Source organism: Acipenser ruthenus, chromosome 12 (assembly GCF_902713425.1).
Source record: "Acipenser ruthenus chromosome 12, fAciRut3.2 maternal haplotype, whole genome shotgun sequence".
Taxonomy (NCBI): Eukaryota; Metazoa; Chordata; class Actinopteri; order Acipenseriformes; family Acipenseridae; genus Acipenser; species Acipenser ruthenus.
The window spans coordinates 22,246,635-22,266,540 of record NC_081200.1 but is presented as its reverse complement, the minus strand read 5'-3'; the positions used below and the strand labels follow the sequence as shown (position 1 = coordinate 22,266,540).

The following is a 19,906-nucleotide window of genomic DNA, read 5'->3' as shown; positions in this document are numbered from 1 at the left end:
AGACCGGCTGTCAACCAGCCGATCATCCTACCACAACCCCTGTCCGTTCCAGTTGCGCAACAGGACGCATGGGACGTGGATGCTATCTCTCGAGATGCATCAGAGGGTGAGCCTCTCCACGGAGAGGATAGTGTGGAGGCAGAGCTCACGTCCCACCACTCAGAGTCTGAGATGGAGGTAGGCGTGGATGACTCTTTATGGTCCCTAGTAGAGCGGGCGACTCGCCACCTGGGCTTAGAATGGCCTGCCACTGAAGAGCCTAGGCGCTCTCTTTTTGAGTCGCCTTTGGCACAGGGCCAGCAGTCTAGGACGCTTCCGGCCTTCCCAGACTTTGTTAAGGAGGTGCAGTCCACTTGGGGGACCCCAGCCTCCGCCCCGGCAACCTCGCGTAAGGCGGCTGCCTTTACCATGCAAGGTGCGAGTGAAGCGGGTCTGGCGTCATTTCCGCCAGTTGGCGCTGCGTTCGCAGCGTTGGTGAAGTCACCAACACTCTCTGGGTTGGTGAAAGACCCCACCTGTCCTAACAAGCAGTGCAGGATCACCGAGGTGCACCTCAAGAAGGGCTATTCGGCGGCTACAGAGGCAGTTAGGCTGTCCAATCTGGCCAGCCTCCTCTCAGTTTATCAGGCTGCGCTAATAAAGGATCTCCCAGACTACCCTTCGGTGTCTCTGAGAGCAGAGTTGGGGCTAGTTGCCCAGCTGCTGGTCAAGCTAGCCCAGCTTAACGCGCGGGCCCAGGGCAGGAGCATCGCGTCTCTGGTGGTGGCCAGACGACAGCTCTGGCTCTCGCAGGCGAGAGTCCAGGAGCATGACAAAGCTCCCTTGTTGGATGCCCCAATTACACCGGGGCACACATTTGGCCCAGCGGTGGAAGAGATGTTGCAAAGCTCAGCTAAGGCTAGAGAGGCATCACAGCAGTTGGCTACGATATGGCCGCGTAGGCCTTTCCAGGTCAAACGCCCACAAGAACATCAGTGGCGTAGAACACCACCGCAACACCAGCCGCGTCCAGGGGGTACTAAGACCTCCCCGGCGGATACAGCAGCGCGTGGCCAAATCCCAAGGGGACGACCGCAGCGCACAGGGTGGCGACCTAGAGGAGGCGGCAGACCACGCCCTCGTGGCGCTGGCCAGGCCCCTCGTGAGCGAGCGAAGCCTAAGCAGCCCTGAGAAAACCAGGCAGCCATTAACCCAACCCTATACTGTTCCACAGCTTCTGTTTTGGCAACAATGCACCAGCGATATCTGGGTGCGCAAAACTATACTCACCGGGTACACCCTTCAGTTCCGGTTAAAACCCCCCCCCCTTCAGGGGGGTGGTGGTAACTGTGGTGAAGGACGTGGTTCAGTCCTCAGCTCTGAATGTGGAAATACAGGCATTGCTCAGGAAGCGTGCCATTCAACTAGTAGACCCTGCTCTGACCGACCAGGGGTTCTACTCCAAATACTTCCTTGTGCCAAAGAAGGACGGCGGGCTCCGCCCTATTCTAGACCTGCGTGTACTGAACAAATACCTACGGGTGTTGTCGTTCAAGATGCTCACGCACAGGCACATTGTCCAGTCTGTCCGGCAGGGCGACTGGTTTACCACCATAGATCTGACAGATGCGTACTTTCACGTTCCCATCTGTCCGGGTCACAGGAAGTATCTACGATTCGCATTCCAGAGCAGGGTCTACGAGTTTTGCGTCCTGCCATTCGGCCTGTCTCTAGCTCCTCGAACCTTTTCGAAGTGTATGGACGCCATTTTAGCTCCTTTGCGGGCTCAAGGCGTCCGACTGCTGAACTATCTGGACGACTGGCTCGTCTGCGCGCAGTCAAAGGAGCAGCTGGCACAGCACACAGTGATGGTTACAGACCATCTCCAGCGGCTAGGTCTGAAGGTCAATCCAGACAAGAGCCGCCTCGTGCCCAGCCAACAGACCGAGTTTTTGGGTCTGCATCTGGACTCAGTGTCCATGGAAGCGACCCTATCGACACAAAGAGTTGCCTCATTAGAGCAGTGTCTCTCCCTATTCAGGTTGAGAGAAACAGTCAGCATGGAGCTCTGTCAGCGCATGCTGGGTCGCAAGCCCTTCCTTTGGGCTTACTACACCAGAGACCTCTGCAGGCCTGGTTCAATGCCTTCGCGTTGCACCCGCGGAGAGACAAGCACCGCAGGTTGAGGGTATCCCGAACCTGCTGGGAGGCATTACGCTGGTGGAAAGTTCAGTCGAACATCCGCCAGGGCGTGCGCTTGGGTCCCATCTTCCGAAGGGAAGTTATCACAACCGACGCTTCCAACCAAGGTTGGGGAGCAGTCTGGAACGGGACAGGGACCCGTGGAGTGTGGTCAGGACCCTGGAGGTCAGCCCACATCAACGCTCTGGAACTCAGAGCAGTGGACCTCGCCCTTCGGCACTTCTTGCCAGTGCTTCTAGACAAGCACGTGTTAGTGCGGTCAGACAACACCACAGTAGTGGCGTATATCAATTGCCAGGGCGGATTGCGGTCCCCCGGTCTTCACCGGATGGTAACGCGGCTGTTGCTCTGGGCTCAACCGCGTTTAGCCTCTCTGCGTGCAGTTCATCTGCCGGGCAGAGTCAATTACGCAGCGGATCTCCTGTCCAGAGGAGGTCCTCTTGCGGGCGAATGGCGTCTTCACCCTCGGGTGGTAGATCGCATCTGGGAATGGTTCGGCACAGCGCAAGTCGATCTCTTCGCTTCGCGAGAGACCACGCACTGTCCTCTATGGTTCTCGGTGAAGGACCTCGACAGCCCCCTGGGGGTGGATGCACTGGCTCACGAATGGCCGCCAGGGCTCCTGTATGCCTTTCCACCGATTCCGATGCTCCCCGCCTTCTTGGAGAAGCGAGCGACAGTGATTCTGATCGCTCCTCGGTGGCCTCGGAGAATATGGTTCCCGAGTCTAGTGCAATTACTGCACGGTCGCCCGAGGGAGCTCCCTCTGCGAGCGGACCTGTTGTCCCAAGCTCAAGGAGAGCTTTGGCATCCGAACCCCAAACTCATGCAGTTATGGGCTTGGCCCCTGAGCGGGAGCGCCTGTCAGCCTTAGGGCTTTCGACTGCAGTTATATCGACCATCCAGAGTGCGAGAGCGCCCTCTACTAGGTCGCAGTATGCGTATAAGTGGCAGTTGTTTCAGAGTTGGTGTCTGGCTGAGAGCCACGACCCGGTCTCCTGTCCTATGGCAGTAATATTGCAGTTTCTGCAGAAACTGCTGGATGAAGGGAAATCTCCTTCTACACTTAAAGTGTATTTAGCCGCCATTTCGGCTTGTCATGTACGCATTGACGGTTTATCACCTGGTTGCCATTTTTTGGCATCTCAGTTTCTGAAAGGCGCAAGACGCTTGCGGCCTCCAAGAACGACCAGTTTACCGTCGTGGAGCCTTGATGTGGTGCTAGAAGCCCTTACCAAGGCACCATTTGAGCCTCTCCACAGCGTGGATATGAAGCTCATATCTATTAAGACTGCATTTTTGCTGGCTGTGGTATCAGCAAAACGCGTGAGCGAGTTACATGCACTTTCAGTGCATCCTTCTTGTACTCGTTTTGCAGGAGACGGTTCTAAGGTCTCCATGCGCCCTAATCCGGCCTTTTTACCAAAGGTTATATCCCCGTTCCACATGAACCAGCAGGTCGAGTTGATGGCGTTCCATCCTCCTCCTTTTTCTTCCCCAGAGGAAGAGCGGTTACACATGCTCTGCCCCGTGAGGGCATTGAGGTGTTATATTGACCGTACAAAGACTGTGAGGCAGACAGAACAGTTGTTCATATGCCATGGTTCTAGATCTTTGGGTCAGCCGCTGTCTAAACAGCGCCTTTCCCACTGGATAGTGGATGCTATTAAATTAGCGTATGAATCTGCAGGCCTTCCACCACCAGGGCAGTTGAAGGCGCATTCTACCAGGGGTATGGCGACATCCTGGGCCCTCTTTCGAGGGGTGCCGGTGTCTGATATTTGCGCGGCAGCCAGTTGGGCTACGCCGCATACTTTCATGAGGTTTTACAGGTTAAATGTACTGGATTCCTCTGCTCCACTGTTTGGAGCATCTGTTTTACACTCTATGACGCCTCAGGATGCGGACGTATAGAGTGGTAGATAGCATGGTGTTGACTGTTCCACCTTTAAGACAGGTGTCATTACGAGCATAGACGCTGAGGCGCAGCTCCGCATATGCCTAGATGTACTGCCTACGCAGTTGCGTTATGACGTAAGTCTGTCCTACTGCCGAGAATCCTCCCTCGCGACAGCTAGGGTACACTGTATCCCATGTTGATGGTTATTTTCGACTTGAAAGGGAACGATAGGTTGCGGATGCAACCCCGGTTCCCTGAAAGAGAAAATAACCATCAAGCTGCGAGGTCGCTCCGGTAGCCTTCACGGCCTGAAGAGCAAAAGAGGAAGTGCATCCCCACGCGCGCAGTTAAGTAAGCTCCCAGGGGGGCGGGCTTACACTGCAGCTGGCGTGGGGGCCTATCGGCAGCTTTGCTATAAAGCTCAGCCTACCGGTGCTGCCTGACGGCAATATCTCATGTTGATGGTTATTTTCTCTTTCAGGGAACCGGGGTTGCATCCGCAACCTATCGTTTTCTGATCTTTTTGAGTACCCAAAATACATTTCTCAATTTAATATTAGGCTGTTTTTTCTCTGTGGGTTTTAGATATTGTACACAAAATACAAGGAAAAAAGAAGCCCATATCGCTGGGTGAGGGCCTCAGGTTATTATTATTATTATTATTATTATTATTATTATTATTATTATTATTATTATTATCATTATTTGTTTATTTAGCAGACACTTTTATCCAAGGCTTACAGAGACTAAGGTGTGTGAACTATGCATCAGCTGCAGAGTCACTTACAATTACATCTCACCCGAAAGACAGAGCACAAGGAGATTAAATGATTTGCTCTGGGTCACACACAGTGTGAGTTGGGATTTGAACCGGGAACCAACAGGTATGAAGCCTTTGTCTTTAACCATTGGGCCACCTTACCCAAGCGTCATCGAATACCTAGCTAATTCACCTTTTTAACTCTCGACTCTCGCTCTAATGTCATTAGACGAGTGCATGACAATTCGTCCAATAATTATACTGTAGCCTATAAAATTCTGTGCACAGAGGGAGCACATTTACTAATGAAACAGGAGGAGGGGGGAGGAGGTGTTTTGGACAGGGGTGTGTTGGAGGCTATTGTTGGTTGTTCGGCGAGGGAGGGAGGGAGCAATTATTGAATGGCTGGATATTATGAGCATGGGTGGGGTTATCTGGGGGGTTTATTATTGGGCTTTGTAGTGGCTGCCGGGGTATACAAATAACTTTTATTTGCTCCAAATTCCCGTTACCTTATTAATTTAATAAACATTGGCTTGAGATGTGTTGTAAAAGAAATCTGACAGGCTCTGCCTCATTCGGACCCACAGGGGTTGTATCTTACATTAAAGGCTAATGAAACCCCAATCTCATCATGCCCAACAGATACCACGTTAAAAATGAGATACAGTTTAACAATCCGACCCTACATCTCACTCGTTTTACATTGCAATCTTAATATCATACATTTACTACTGCCGCTTTTGCATCTCACTCTAAAAACAACATCAACAACACTAGCTTGTTAAAGTGAACAAACAACAATTTATATGTGGTTACACAGTCAACATCTTAAAAGTACCACACACACATTTTTCTTATATTATGACTAAAATATGTACATCTAGTAATATGGATGAATTCTCTCTCTATTAGTGATGCATGGACCAAGAAGAAGCGCATGGGAACCCAGGAGCAAGCTGATGTTCTCTAACCCCTATATTATCATCATGCAGTCTACAACATCATCCAGTGTACCACAAACTTACCAACACAAGCTTGAATGGTTGTCAACGCAAAGCACATTCAGCAGTTTACAGAAGTCATGACATTTTGGAGAAATGAGTTGAGAGTTCCCAGCATGCTGCATGGACTATTAAACGGATTATTATAAAGTACAAATACAGAATCTTACACGTGGTTTCAAACAGCACCCGATAAACGGTTCCACATCTAAGACAGAACCGTTTTTGCAAAATTTTATTTTTGATTCTAGTGCTTAATCACAAAAAACAATATCTGGTCAATAACATGATATTCTCTGTCGTCACTGAATTTGTAGGCAAATGTTGTGTTCCGATCCAGTACAGTATTAAAGTACTAATCAGTGACCCTTTGCAGGTGTTGGCTGAAAAGTGTAGTTTGTATAGACAGTAAAAATCAGCGAACATCTCTTCGGCTGAATACCCATTCTTGATATTCATTACTCATATTAACCCATTTCATGCAGGGAATGGGCTATTAAAGGTCGGACAATTTTTGTAAGTATTGTAGCGTTTCCGCGCAGTGCGCAGGATAGACAAACACAACACGCCGTTTGTGCGGAAGGCAATCTGCTATTCCCTGCTGAGCTGAGTGACTCTCGGTACCCCAGTATCAGGAGCTCGCTCTCAGGCCACAAGTGTTCTCCCACAGTCGGCAGCGGTTCTCTTTGCTCCTGTCCCTTGGTCACGCCCTTTGCAGGAGCCCTTAAAAGGACTGGCGCTTTCAGCGGTAGCTCTCTTAAGGCAGGTAGCAGTGGTGCTTTCTCAGGCGGCGGCGGCCCTGGCTCTCTCGCAGGCGGCGGCGGCGGCCCTGGCTCTCTCGCAGGCGGCGGCGGCCCTGGCTCTCTCGCAGGCGGCGGCGGCCCTGGCTCTCTCGCAGGCGGCGGCGGCCCTGGCTCTCTCGCAGGCGGCGACCCTGGCTCTCTCGCAGGCGGCGACGGCGGCGGCCCTGGCTCTCTCGCAGGCGGCGGCCCTGGCTCTCTCGCAGGCGGCGGCCCTGGATCTCTCGCAGGCGGCGGCGGCGGCCCTGGCTCTCTCGCAGGCGGCGGCCCTGGATCTCTCGCACGCGGCGGCGGCGGCCCTGGCTCTCTCGCACGCGGCGGCGGCGGCCCTGGCTCTCTCGCACGCGGCGGCGGCGGCCCTGGCTCTCTCGCAGGCGGCGGCGGCCCTGGCTCTCTCGCAGGCGGCGGCGGCCCTGGCTCTCTCGCAGGCGGCGGCGGCCCTGGCTCTCTCGCAGGCGGCGGCGGCCCTGGCTCTCTCGCAGGCGGCGGCGGCCCTGGCTCTCTCGCAGGCGGCGACGGCGGCGGCCCTGGCTCTCTCGCAGGCGGCGGCCCTGGCTCTCTCGCAGGCGGCGGCCCTGGCTCTCTCGCAGGCGGCGGCCCTGGATCTCTCGCAGGCGGCGGCGGCGGCCCTGGCTCTCTCGCACGCGGCGGCGGCGGCCCTGGCTCTCTCGCAGGCGGCGGCGGCGGCGGCCCTGGATCTCTCGCAGGCGGCGCCGGCGGCCCTGGCTCTCTCGCAGGCGGCGGCGGCCCTGGATCTCTCGCACGCGGCGGCGGCGGCCCTGGCTCTCTCTCCCGCGGCGGCCCAGGCTCTCTCTCACGCGGCAGCCCTGGCTCTCTCTCACGCGGCAGCCCTGGCTCTCTCTCACGCGGCGGCCCTGGCTCTCTCGGGCGGCGGCGGCGCTCTCTCGGGCGGCGGCGGCGCTCTCTCGGGCGGCGGCGGCGCTCTCTCGGGCGGCGGCGGCGGCGGCGGCGCTCTCTCGGGCGGCGGCGCTCTCTCGGGCGGCGGCGGCGGCGGCGCTCTCTCGGGCGGCGGCGGCAGCGGTAGGCCCCCCATCTCACACGCTGGAGATGATCCAGACTCCTTCGCTAGCCTCCTCGAACGACCACCCCTTCTCCGCTTTTGTTTTCGGGCAGGCAGTAGGTCCCCTTCGTCCTGGAAGGGGCAGCACGTCACCTGGTGCCCGAACTCCCCGCAGGCAAGGCACCAACCTCGCTCCTCCAAGTCACCGAGGAGATCCCCCAGTCCGCCGTCCCACCGGTTCTGTGACGGCCTGGAGTCGTACCACAGCCATTGGTCCATCTTTGTCTTCTCCTGTTTCTGCTCAACGCTGGATCACTCGTTGTACTGATCCCGCTTCTGACACCAGTGTAGCGTTTCCGCGCAGTGCGCAGGATAGACAAACACAACACGCCGTTTTCAAGTTCAATGCTTTTATTTATGAACTTCTTTAAGAGCCCACTGCTCCAGCCACTTGCTCAGCACCGACCCAATGAGCGTGCAACGACCAGTTTTATAGCTGAGCCCCGCCCCTTTATGTTAATCGGGTGCCAGAGCGAACAGCTACCCCATTGGTCCCCAGCCGCACACCAGGACCAATGGGCACACACAACAAACAGCCTATGACAGGGGCAGCTCGCACAGCCAGAGACAGAGCGAACCCGCAGCTACAGGTAATACAGACGGGGGGGAGAGGAACACAATACAGCGGCATTAACAGACAGTAGAAACAAGAGGGAATACAGTACACAAACACAATACACGGATCGTTACAGTATGTTACTCACTGTATTATGTGTCTTTTTTTCATCTCCTGTGCAGCTTCTGGACAGCTTTATTAATCAAGCTGATTGTTGCACACAATGGGAAATGAAAGGTCGGTTCGGTGGGTATTTTCAATAGTGTTATGATGTCCTCACTTAGTTGTATTGTGTGTATCATTTTCATACTCTGTGCAGCTTCGGAACCTCGTGTTCCGGGCGGTTTTGTCTATACAGCTGTTTATTGCACGGAACGGGCATTTAAAGGTCGGTTCGGTGGGTTTTTTCAGCAGTTTTATGTTATTCCCACTTAGTTGTATTATGTGTATAATTTTCGTCGTCTTTGCACCTTCGGAACACAGTGTTCCGGCAGCTTTTCGGTGAGAAAAAGAGGGTTATGTCCCGGAACAGGTTAATGACAGCGCGTTATTAATCGGTTCTGATTGCTAAAATATTCTCCTCACGTGTGTGCAACTTTTTATGGTGTTTTTTTAAAGCAATTTAATTCATTAAAATACCGTTCCGGGCCGTTCCGTCTCGTTCCGGTGTTACGACGAATTCAGTGCCCCCTAGGATTCATGTGTCCCCGGTGTATGTGCGCATGCGCTTGCAACAAACCTTGATATCTGCCAACGGGAGCGTGTGATTCCTCGCTCACGACGCAAAGCGCGTAACCTGTGATTGCAATCGACTACATGAGCAGTGCCTGCTGCAACGTGAACGTGCGGTCTGCTGCAAACGGGAGCGAGTTTATTGCTTCTGGACGGAAAATGTTTGTGTAAGCTTGTGATTTCGGCGATTCTACATCCAGAATAGATTGTTTTAAATACAGTAACAACAACAACAACAACAACAACTATGTATTGTGTTTCTTCAAATGTGTATAAATGAGCTAGCTACTTACTCTTACTAGGACGGAAGTATTGTATGTACTCTTACTATATTGTGATTATCGAACTGTACATGCATATATTTTAGTTAAAGTTGCTCTGAAGTTATTGTATATTTTATCTGCTCTTACTGCATTGTGAAATATGTATATTTTGTGACAACTGTAAATCGCCCTGAGTAAGGGCGTCTGCTAAGAAAATTAATAAGAAAAAGAAGAACAACAACAACAGCAAAACGCAACGGTAATTAAATGAAGTCTTGTGACGAATTGTACTGTATGTTTCACAGACCACAATAAACAAATTGAAACACTCTCGTTTATATTTATTTATTTATTATTACTACACAAGTAATCTACCACGTGTAAATTAATCCAATTATTTTATAATTCAGTTAAATGCAGTACAATCTTCTAAATGTTTATGTACTTATTTATTTGTAAATAATTTAATTCCTGACAGCTTTTCACAACTGTCACACACACGCACACACACACACACACACACACACACACAGATAAACCAATAACAGAAATGTTGAACTTGAAAGGAGATTATAATTATTTTTTATTTGCCATCTGAATGCATACTCAACAACATTTGTCACTGCTGTGCATTTGCTCTCAGTAAACAAGTGGCACCATTTCCTCCAGGGGCACCGTTTTTTGCAGTCACTGAAATATTTGGTGTCCCCTCTGTAAATCAAGCAGCTCGCGTCTAGTGTGGATCGGCCTTTATAACGTCATCTGTTTTTTTTTTTTATTTTATTATTATTTTACAAAAAAGTGACCTACTAAACGCCAAACTAAACCAGTTTGACACCCCTGTTCTAGGCCTTAGACTCGTTATTTTGTTCTAACAGGAAGAAAATTACTAATCAGACCTGGGCTATTACTACTCTGTATGGTGAATCACTTAAAGTTTCCTCCTATAAATATTTAGGCATATGGATCGATGAGCATCTTCCATTTAATTATCACATTTATAAACTGCTTTCAAAATTAGGACCTAAACTAGGTTTCCTTTTTAGGAATAAGAAGTTGTTTTTTTTTTCCTCAGGCTAGCAGATTAAAGTTAGTGACTGTTACTATTCTACCTGTTTTGGACTATGGTGATTTTATCTATCAGTTTGCTTCCAACAGTCTTTGCAAAAATTGGATGTAATATATAATTCATGCTGCCGCTTTGTTTTAGAGTGTCCTTTTTTGACACCTCATTGCCAGATGAATAAAAAAACAAGGATGGTTCACATTAACAAATCGAAGGCTTTATCACTGTTTTCAAAAAGGTCAATACTGGCTATAGTTCGCGATTCTGGTAGTTTGGTAGTCCCAAGGATACGGACACGATTAGGAGAATTGGTTTTTTCTTATCGACTCCCAAAAACCTGGAACACTTTTTCACTGGTTTAAGAATGGAATTTGATAACCTCTCGTGTTTTGGTTATAAAGAGCATATTAGGGATTTGCTTAAAACTCCTTGCCATTGCTTTTCTTTTAGTCCACATTGAAAAGAAAATAAACCCCCCTGCTGTATTACTGCTCCTTTGTTTATTTGTTGTTACTGTCTAAGGCTGGACCACACAAATATTAATTGTGTTGTTTTATGTATAATTGTGTCTGTGTGTGACAAGACCCCCTTGTAAATGAGGCCTCAGCCTCAATGGGTTAATTTCCTGTATAAATAAATAAATAAATAGAAAATCCCAAATTGAAGCTGAACTTTTATTCAAAATCTTCAAAGTAAATCCAAATCTTAATAAAAAGCGCACACTGTGTAACTATGCCTCAGAAACAAAAATCATTTTATGTTGCAACAAAGCTGGAAACTATATTGGTCACTTGCAAAAAGGAGTAACACGAGCATTCTCTGTTGTGAATATAGGTTGTCAAACAGCACTCTGTCTTTCGGCTTGTTCAGCAACCGTGCGGCAAAGCATAATTGATTAAAAAAAATAAAAAATTAAAAAAAACTTGAGGATCTGATGATTCCACTTTGTACACAATTTTTGTTCCTGGGTAGTAAGTGTTATTTCCTAATTGCTTATGCCTCAAAAGTATAGAAAATGGCTGTTATTCCCCACAAACTTTGCTTTTGTGACCAGGACAGTGATATTTTGAAATTTACCTATTTCCAATGAGAAAACGGGCGAATTTGTGTCTTTTCGTTCACATAAAGTCAGAAAAAAACAACATATGAATCCAAATTAACATGTATATATACTAAAGTAATACAAAAATGACTACAAAAGATTTAGAAGTGAGTAGTTTTTTGAGATTTACGATTACACTGTAAATCACTTTCACGAATCAGCCCCCAAATGTAGTGTCCCATCATGTTCTCGTTATACTGTCCTTGGTAGTGGCGTTCAAAGTCCAGTATATCCTGGTGGAAGCGCTCGCCTTGCTCCTCCGAGTACACTCCCATGTTCTCCTTGAATTTATCAAGATGAGCATCAAGGATATGGACTTTGAGGGACATCCTACAGCCCATTGTGCCATAGTTCTTCACCAGTCTCAACCAGCTCCACATAGTTTTCGGCCTTGTGATTGCCCAGGAAGCCCCGAACCACTGCAACAAAGCTGTTCCAAGCCGCTTTCTCCTTACTAGTGAGCTTCTTGGGGAATTCATTGCACTCCAGGATCTTCTTTATCTGTGGTCCGACGAAGACACCGGCTTTGACCTTTGTCTCAGACAGCTTAGGGAAGAAGTCTTGAAGGTACTTGAAGGCTGCCGACTCCTTATCTAGAGCTCTGACAAATTGTTTCATAAGGCCCAATTTGATGTGCAGTGGTGGCATCAGCACCTTCCGGGGGTCCACCATTGGCTCCCACTTGACGTTTTTCCTCCCCACAGAGAACTCAGTCCGCTGTGGCCAGTCCCGCTTGTGGCAGTGCGCCTTGGTGTCCCTGCTGTCCCAAAGGCAAAGACAGCAGGGAAACTTGGTAAAACCGCCTTGGAGACTGTGACAAGGTGAATGGTGTGGTGCTGTAGAAAGTGAATGTCCAGACTGAATTCTCCCAAAAACAAAAAGATTTTAATAATTAACAAACAAAAAGATCATAAAATAAATCCACTTGGAAAAATAAGTAATAATAATAATAATAATAAATAAATAATAAGCCCCAGTACCAGCGATGGTAATGGGGCAAAACTCAGCAACATCCAGCCAAAACAAAAGCAACAAAAACACACTCCAATAACCACAGTCCTCCGTGCATGAAAATGTGCTCTTCTTTTCCAGGGTTTGTGGTGCGTGCGCTGTGCTGTGAAGTGCTGTGCGATGAGGGGCGTGCTCTGGGGTAAGTGCTGGCTCGCTGGCTACAGCCTCCCGTCCTCCTGCTCCTCTGTTGACACACAAACACAAAACACGTAATCACAAAAAAACAAACACCGGCTCCGGCCGATCGCTTTTTAACTCAGCGCAAGGGGAGGTTTTGACGTAGCTGCTTCCCCTTTGTACCCAGCAAACTCCTCCCTGCAGTCAAAGCGTTGCCTGGTTTCTCCAATAGAGGGCTGCCCCGCAGCTGACTGCACTGGAATCGTCCGGAGTACTTGCAGCTACGCGCCCCTCCTAATATGGTCACCTTCCGGTTTCCACCTACCACCGAGGTGGTAGATCTAGGAGGCAGCGTACCTTCCCCCTTACACAGCGCCCTTTCTAATCGAGATTTACAGCATCGATCCTTTCTCTCTCTATCACATATCTCACCCCTCAGAGTGATGCCGAAGGAACACTCGGCCAATTCTACATTCCCCAATGGTCCCCCCTCCCTTGAAAAAAAATCTACGTTTTGATGCTCCTTACCCGCATGATGCTTCACAGTGTAGTGGAAGGGTTGCAGCGCCAGATACCACGAGTTATCCGAGCGTTATTGTCCTTCATCGTGTGTAACCACCTTAAAGGAGCATGATCAGTGATGAGAGAGAAAGAACACCCCAACAAGTAATAGCGAAGAGCGTGAGTAGCCCATTTGATGGCTAAACACTCCTTCTCAATGACGGAGTAGTTAATCTCCCTAGGAGCCATTTTTTTGCTTAAATAAATAACATAAATAACTACTCCGTCAACTTGTTGGGACAGGACCGCCCCCAGACCAATGTGGGAGGCATCGGTCTGCAGGATGAACTCTTTGCTGAAATCTGGTGAAATCAGAGCGGGAGCTTGACAGAGTCGCTTCTTAATCAAATCAAATGCCTCCTGACACTGCCCTGTCCATTTAACTATTTTTGGAGCAGCCTTTCGGGTGAGATCTACCAGGGGGTTAACTATGGTGGCATACTCGGGGATAAATCGGCGGTAATAGCCGGCTAACCCCAGTAGTGATCTCACCTGTGACTTGGTTCTCGGGATCGCCGTCTCCACCAGCGCCTGGACTTTGGAGGCGATCGGCCTCACCCAGCCATTACCCATAATGTAGCCAAGATATTGGGTCTCCTGTTTGCCAAATGCACACTTGCCCAGCTTGGCTGTTAGCCCCGCCTCCCTCAGAGACTGGAGGACGGCTGAAACTCTAACAATAAGCTCCTTCCAGGTGGAGCTAAAAATCACCACATCATCAATGTACGCGGTGGCATACTGATGATGGGGAGCTAAGACCTGGTCCATCAGTCTCTGAAAGGTGGCAGGAGCTCCATGCAGCCCGAAGGGCATGGTCCGGAAATGGAACAAGCCATCTGGGGTAGAGAAAGCAGTTTTCTCTTTCGAGCTCTGAGTCAGTGGAATCTGCCAGTATCCCTTCGTCAGGTCCAAGGTCGAAATCAACCGCGCCTTACCAAGTTGGTCGAGGAGCTCATCCACCCGGGGCATTGGATATGCATCGAACTTGGAGATGGCATTAACCTTTCGAAAGTCCACACAGAACCGATTGGAGCCGTCCTTCTTGCCCACCATTACGATAGGACTGCACCACTCGCTCCGGGAAGGTTCAATGACTCCAAGCTCGAGCATATCCTCCACCTCCTTGCGAACAGGAACCCTGCGACTCTCTGGGATCCGGTACGGTCTCTCCCGGACCCTGACCCCTGGTGGAGTAATAATAGCATGAGAAATAACATTAGTCCTGCCGGGCAAGTCAGAGAAAACATCACTAAACCTTTCCACTAACTGGTAGAGCTCTGTTCCCCCATTGGAATATAAGTGGTAGCTGGTGGATTGACAGTGGGACCAAACTCCTCTTCCAAACTGTCACCAGCTACAAATAGGGCCTCCCTTTCATTCCAGGGTTTTAGCAAATTGATATGATAAATTTCGGTTTTATTTCGGCGATCGGGTTGTCTAATTTCATAATTTACTTTACCAATTTCCCGAACCACCTCATATGGCCCCTGCCACTTAGCATACAACTTAGATTCCGATGTGGGAAGTAGCAACAGTACTTTATCACCTGGCCGAAAAGTCTGAATACGTGCTTGTTTATTGTACTGTTGCTCCTGGCGATGCTGAGCTAGTTTTAAGTTCTCCTGTGCCAAACGACCAACCAATGCTAGGCGGTCTCTTAACATAATGACATATTTGACCATGTTTTTAGAAGTTTTTGCTTGCTCCTCCCACCCTTCTTTCACAAGATCAAGGATACCTTGTGGTTGCCTCCCATACAGCAGCTCAAAAGGAGAAAACCCGGTCGAACTCTGAGGCACCTCTCTCACTGCAAACATTAGGTAGGGGAGGAGTTTAGCCCAATGTTTTTGCTCTTGGTTGACAAACCGCTTCAGCATCTGTTTCAAGGTCTGATTAAAACGTTCCACCAAACCGTCCGTCCTCGGGTGATAAACGGAGGTTCGGATCGACTTAATTTGCATTAATTTGTATAATTCTTTCAAACATTGTGACATGAAGTTTGTTCCGTGATCAGTGAGGATTTCTTTTGGAATCCCTACTCTCGATATAATATTCACTAACTCTTTAGCAATGGCTGCGGCACTAGTGGATCTCAATGGTACTGCCTCTGGATATCTGGTCGCGTAGTCCACCACTACCAAAATGTGCGTATATCCAGAGTCAGACTGGCTCAATGGACCCACTATGTCCATAGCAATGCGCTCAAAGGGAACTGAGATCAGGGGCAGTGGGACCAGCGGGGCTGGGCGAACCCGCCCCGGCGCTACTTGCTGGCATTCTGGGCATTCCGCTACATATCGCGCCACCTCACTAAAAACTCCCATCCAATAAAATCGAGCCAATATTCGTTCCCGAGTCTTATCAATACCTAAATGGCCCGAACAGGGGACATCGTGAGCCAACCGCATGATCTCACATCGAAAAGACTGGGGAACGAGTAGTTGTGTTACAATCTGACTTGTGCTCGTGGCTTGGGATACTCTATACAGCAAGTGCCCGACAATAATGTGGTGGGGATATGTAAGTGGCCGGCTATCCTCTACATCCTTCCCCTCGATAGACCTAACCTCCCCCAGATGTGGACCAGTGAAGGATCGTTCTTTTGTTCCAACGCTAGGTCCACATCTCGGTCCCAGAATTTCGGGATATCGAGCGGAGCTAAAGTAGCTTCAGCACTGGGGGCCTGTCACAAAGACGGCCGGAGTGGGTGGCGTCAGACCAGATGCAGGAAATGAACAGACAGAGATTTGGGGTTTGGTGAAGCTGAGCGAATGCTTTCGCTCAGCATTTAATAACAGAACAGAAAATAAAAGGTTTGAAACAACAAAACACAGCACACGGCACTTGAGGCCAAAATAAATAGACGAACAAAACGGACTAGACAGACAAACAAACACGGTGAGCAGATAACAATATTTACTTTCTTTTATATTTACTTTACTCCTTCTCTCTCTCCCGTTCTCCACTCACCGAACACCCAACCCTGAGTGACAGAAATGTGCATCTATATATACTGTTGTGCTGGGATTCAATTACTAATTAATTACTCACTTGAATCCCAGCACGTGAATTAGTTAAGTGTACTCCCGTGACCACACATTACATTTTACCAGCACGTGAAGTGATTTGTGCCCTCCTCGTGCCTAAATATAAATCTACATTTTTAAATACACGTGAAACACAGACCCGTTTATATCCCGTGTACCAATCTCTATACACCAACATTAACACACGCACGCAACATACAACATATAACACACAAATGCACACAGGGGCGGGGCACATTGCCACAGGGCCTCAGTAACCTGCCCCCGCAGGTCACACTGGGTCCCAACCCCCTTTCCCTTACATTTGACTGATCCTGAGGCTTCCCCCACCAAACCCCAGCCTTGTTTCATTAATGTTCCTTCCCATTTTTCAACCCTTCGCTCTTTTTTAGTTTTTTGGGGGCGAAATCGAGAGTGGAACAAATCGGTGTGCAGCGGAAAGATATTACCAATAGTTTCCCCCGCTGCTCCCATGGTCTTACCGGAGACTGGCTTTACCGTTTTATTAATCATGCTGTCAAAATGCAGCCAGTCTCGACCTAAAATAACTGGATATGGCAGCTTCTCTGCCACAGCCACAATTACGCGGCAGGCATGACATCCAACTGTCAAATCTAATTTGGTGAGGGGGTAGTCCTTGTTATCCCCATGAATACAGGAAATGACCACGACCCCTCGTGACCACCAAGGTACCCCCTTTAATTGAGCTCGTCTAATTAAAGTCTGCCCACATCCTGAGTCCACTAATGCGTGGGTGCTCACCTCACCAACCCGTACATTAACAACTCAAGGCCCCTCCCAATCATTACCCCTGGACTTACCTGGTGCTGTCAGGACGTAATGGGAGGTCACACCACACTCCATGGCCGCTGGACAATTCCGCGCCAGGTGACCGACCTCCTGGCACCGGTAACATGTGGGGCGAAAGGGTGCCCACGGAGCCTGCGTGTCCCGTTGCCGGTTTGGCAGCGGGGAGGGGTACTCTGCTCTTACCCCGCTGGGGGTCGCCCTCGCTCTCCACTGTGTTGGAGGGAGGCCGCCCATGGGGTGACGTTGCAGTGCTGGTCCGTGAGCAGTGGGGGTGACACGGGGTGGTGGTGGTGGTGTTGCCGCTCGCGGTCTATTGGAGGCAGGAGCAGGTGGTGCAACCACTGGAGCAGCAGGTAGAGCGTCCTCAAACCCTTCAGCCAATCTGACCGCTGCCTCCAGCGTGGTGGGACGGTGGCGACTGACCCAGTTCCTCGTGTCTGGCCCCAGCACCTTCACGAATTGCTCGATGGCAATGAGCTCGGTGACTTGCTCTGCGCTATTGGTGCCGGGGCAGAGCCACCGGGTCACATGGTCCACCAGCTGTTGTGCCACCACGCGGGGTCGCAGTCCTGGGGGTCGCTGGTATTCCCGGAACCGGCAACGGTGGGTTTCCTCCGTGATGTCGAGTCGCTGGAGAATGGCCTGCCTCACTCTATCATAGTTGAGGGCATCTTCATTGGTTAAGGCTTGGTAGGCTGCCTGGGCCTCCCCAATCAAATTGGGCCCCAACTGGGTAGCCCACCAATCCCGAGGCCACTGCGCTGCCGTTGCCTGCCTCTCAAAGGCTACCAAATAGGCCTCGGGATCATCCTCCAGCGACATTTTTACCATCCTTATCTTCGGTAAGGGTGGCGTTGGTTCTGTCGCCGGTCCCCCCCGATTGGCTTCCAGGAACATGGCATGCATCTGCTCCATCATGGTCGCCATTCCCTCCTGGTGTCTTCGCTCCTGTGCCTCCAATATCGCTCCCAATGCAGCGGCGTCCATCCCAAATCCCACTTCTGACACCAACTGCGACAAGGTGAATGGTGTGGTGCTGTAGAAAGTGAATGTCCAGACTGAATTCTCCCAAAAACAAAAAGGTTTTAATAATTAACAAACAAAAAGATCATAAAATAAATCCACTTGGAAAAATAAGTAATAATAATAATAATAATAATAATAAATAATAAGCCCCAGTACCAGCGATGGTAATGGGGCAAAACTCAGCAACATCCAGCCAAAACAAAAGCAACAAAAACACACTCCAATAACCACAGTCCTCCGTGCACGAAAATGTGCTCTTCTTTTCCAGGGTTTGTGGTGCGTGCGCTGTGCTGTGAAGTGCTGTGAAGTGCTATGCGATGAGGGGCGTGCTCTGGGGTAAGTGCTGGCTCGCTGGCTACAGCCTCCCGTCCTCCTGCTCCTCTGTTGACACACAAACACAAAACACGTAATCACAAAAAAACAAACACCGGCTCCGGCCGATCGGTTTTTAACTCAGCGCAAGGGGAGGTTTTGACGTAGCTGCTTCCCCTTTGTACCCAGCAAACTCCTCCCTGCAGTCAAAGCGTCGCCTGGTTTCTCCAATAGAGGGCTGCCCCGCAGCTGACTGCACTGGAATCGTCCGGAGTACTTGCAGCTACACGCCCCTCCTAATATGGTCACCTTCCGGTTTCCACCTACCACCGAGGTGGTAGATCTAAGAGGCAGTGTACCTTCCCCCTTACACAGCGCCCTTTCTAATCGGGAGGGAGATTTACAGCATCGATCCTTTCTCTCTCTATCACAGAGACCCATCAGGAATCCACCATTTTGAAGTCTCCTATGACCTTGATGCCATCTCAGAAAAATGCAGATATGTATCCACTTAGGCAGCTGGAACTAAACTGAACTGGTGGGCTTAAGGCCCCTGTATTTATACTACTATTTATATTATTGGAAAGTTCTAGAAAGTTCTAGAAGTTACTCCAAGTTTACTCAGCACTGAATCTATCTGGAATGTTCTGGAAAATAGGTAAATTTCAAAATATCACTGTCCTGGTCACAAAAGCAAAGTTTGTGGGGAATAATAGCCATTTTCTATACTTTTGAGGCATAAGCAATTAGGAAATAACACTTACTACCCAGGAACAAAAAAAAAAAAAAAAAATTGTTACACGGTGTTCTTGCGTGTTGGATTAAGACAAGTTGACTTCATTGCGGGGGTGGCATCCTGTGCGTACAGACCGGGATGTTGACAATGTGTGTTTATAGTGTAGCGTGCACGGGGGTAGAGGTCAGGGCTGGTAGGTGACGCAATTAAAAAAAAGCATGAAGTCATAAGCCTGATATCTGCTCTTGCAAGGGAGCTCGGGTCTTTTGTACAGTGGTATCGGTGGTGCATCGAGGTTCTCCACATTGGTGACAGAGTGGGATGCAGGTAGCTTGGCACGCACTTGAAGCTCTAGTCTGGTGAGCATGTCGAGTGCGGACTTGAGGCTGGCAGTGGAAAGTGTAACGTGCACGGGGGTAGGGGTCAAGGCTGGTAGGTGATGCAATCTAAACATGTATAAGCCCGATATATGATCCTGCGGTGCTAAGCATGAGGTCCCGGGTTTGTGTCTGACCTCCGTCTATCATGCAAGTTTGGGGTTTTTTTTTTTTAACTCGAGACATTTACACTTGAAAAAAGTCTTGTGTAAAATGTTTTTTTGGGTTTCCATTCGCTCAGTAAACCGGGCTTTTCACCTGACGTCATGCAAATGAATGGGAAAAGTGTGGGTTGATACGTAAATTAACTATGCGTAAAGTACTCGTGCTGTTTTTGAAGATTACTAGTGACATTTTGTGAAAATGTGATTTGCATGTGCAGAGAACTGGTACACAAGTGAATCTAAACTGCTGTAATTTAGCAAAATACCCTGTGCCTGCTTGGTTAATAATGTGCTTTACTG

At 49.6% G+C, this 19,906-nt stretch overlaps 1 protein-coding gene across 1 annotated transcript; it reads right to left on the bottom strand.

Annotated features, from left to right (window-relative positions):
• Positions 1-12,577: 12,577 nt before the first annotated feature.
• On the bottom strand, positions 12,578-18,105 carry LOC131740076 (zinc finger and SCAN domain-containing protein 29-like). Its single transcript, XM_059034687.1, has 2 exons — positions 17,003-18,105; positions 12,578-12,640 (listed from the first exon to the last, which is right to left on the bottom strand). Exons 1-2 carry the CDS (start codon positions 17,976-17,978, stop codon positions 12,615-12,617), a joined length of 1,002 nt encoding a protein of 333 aa, XP_058890670.1. The 5' UTR covers positions 17,979-18,105; the 3' UTR covers positions 12,578-12,614.
• Between the last annotated feature and the right edge of the window lie 1,801 nt (positions 18,106-19,906).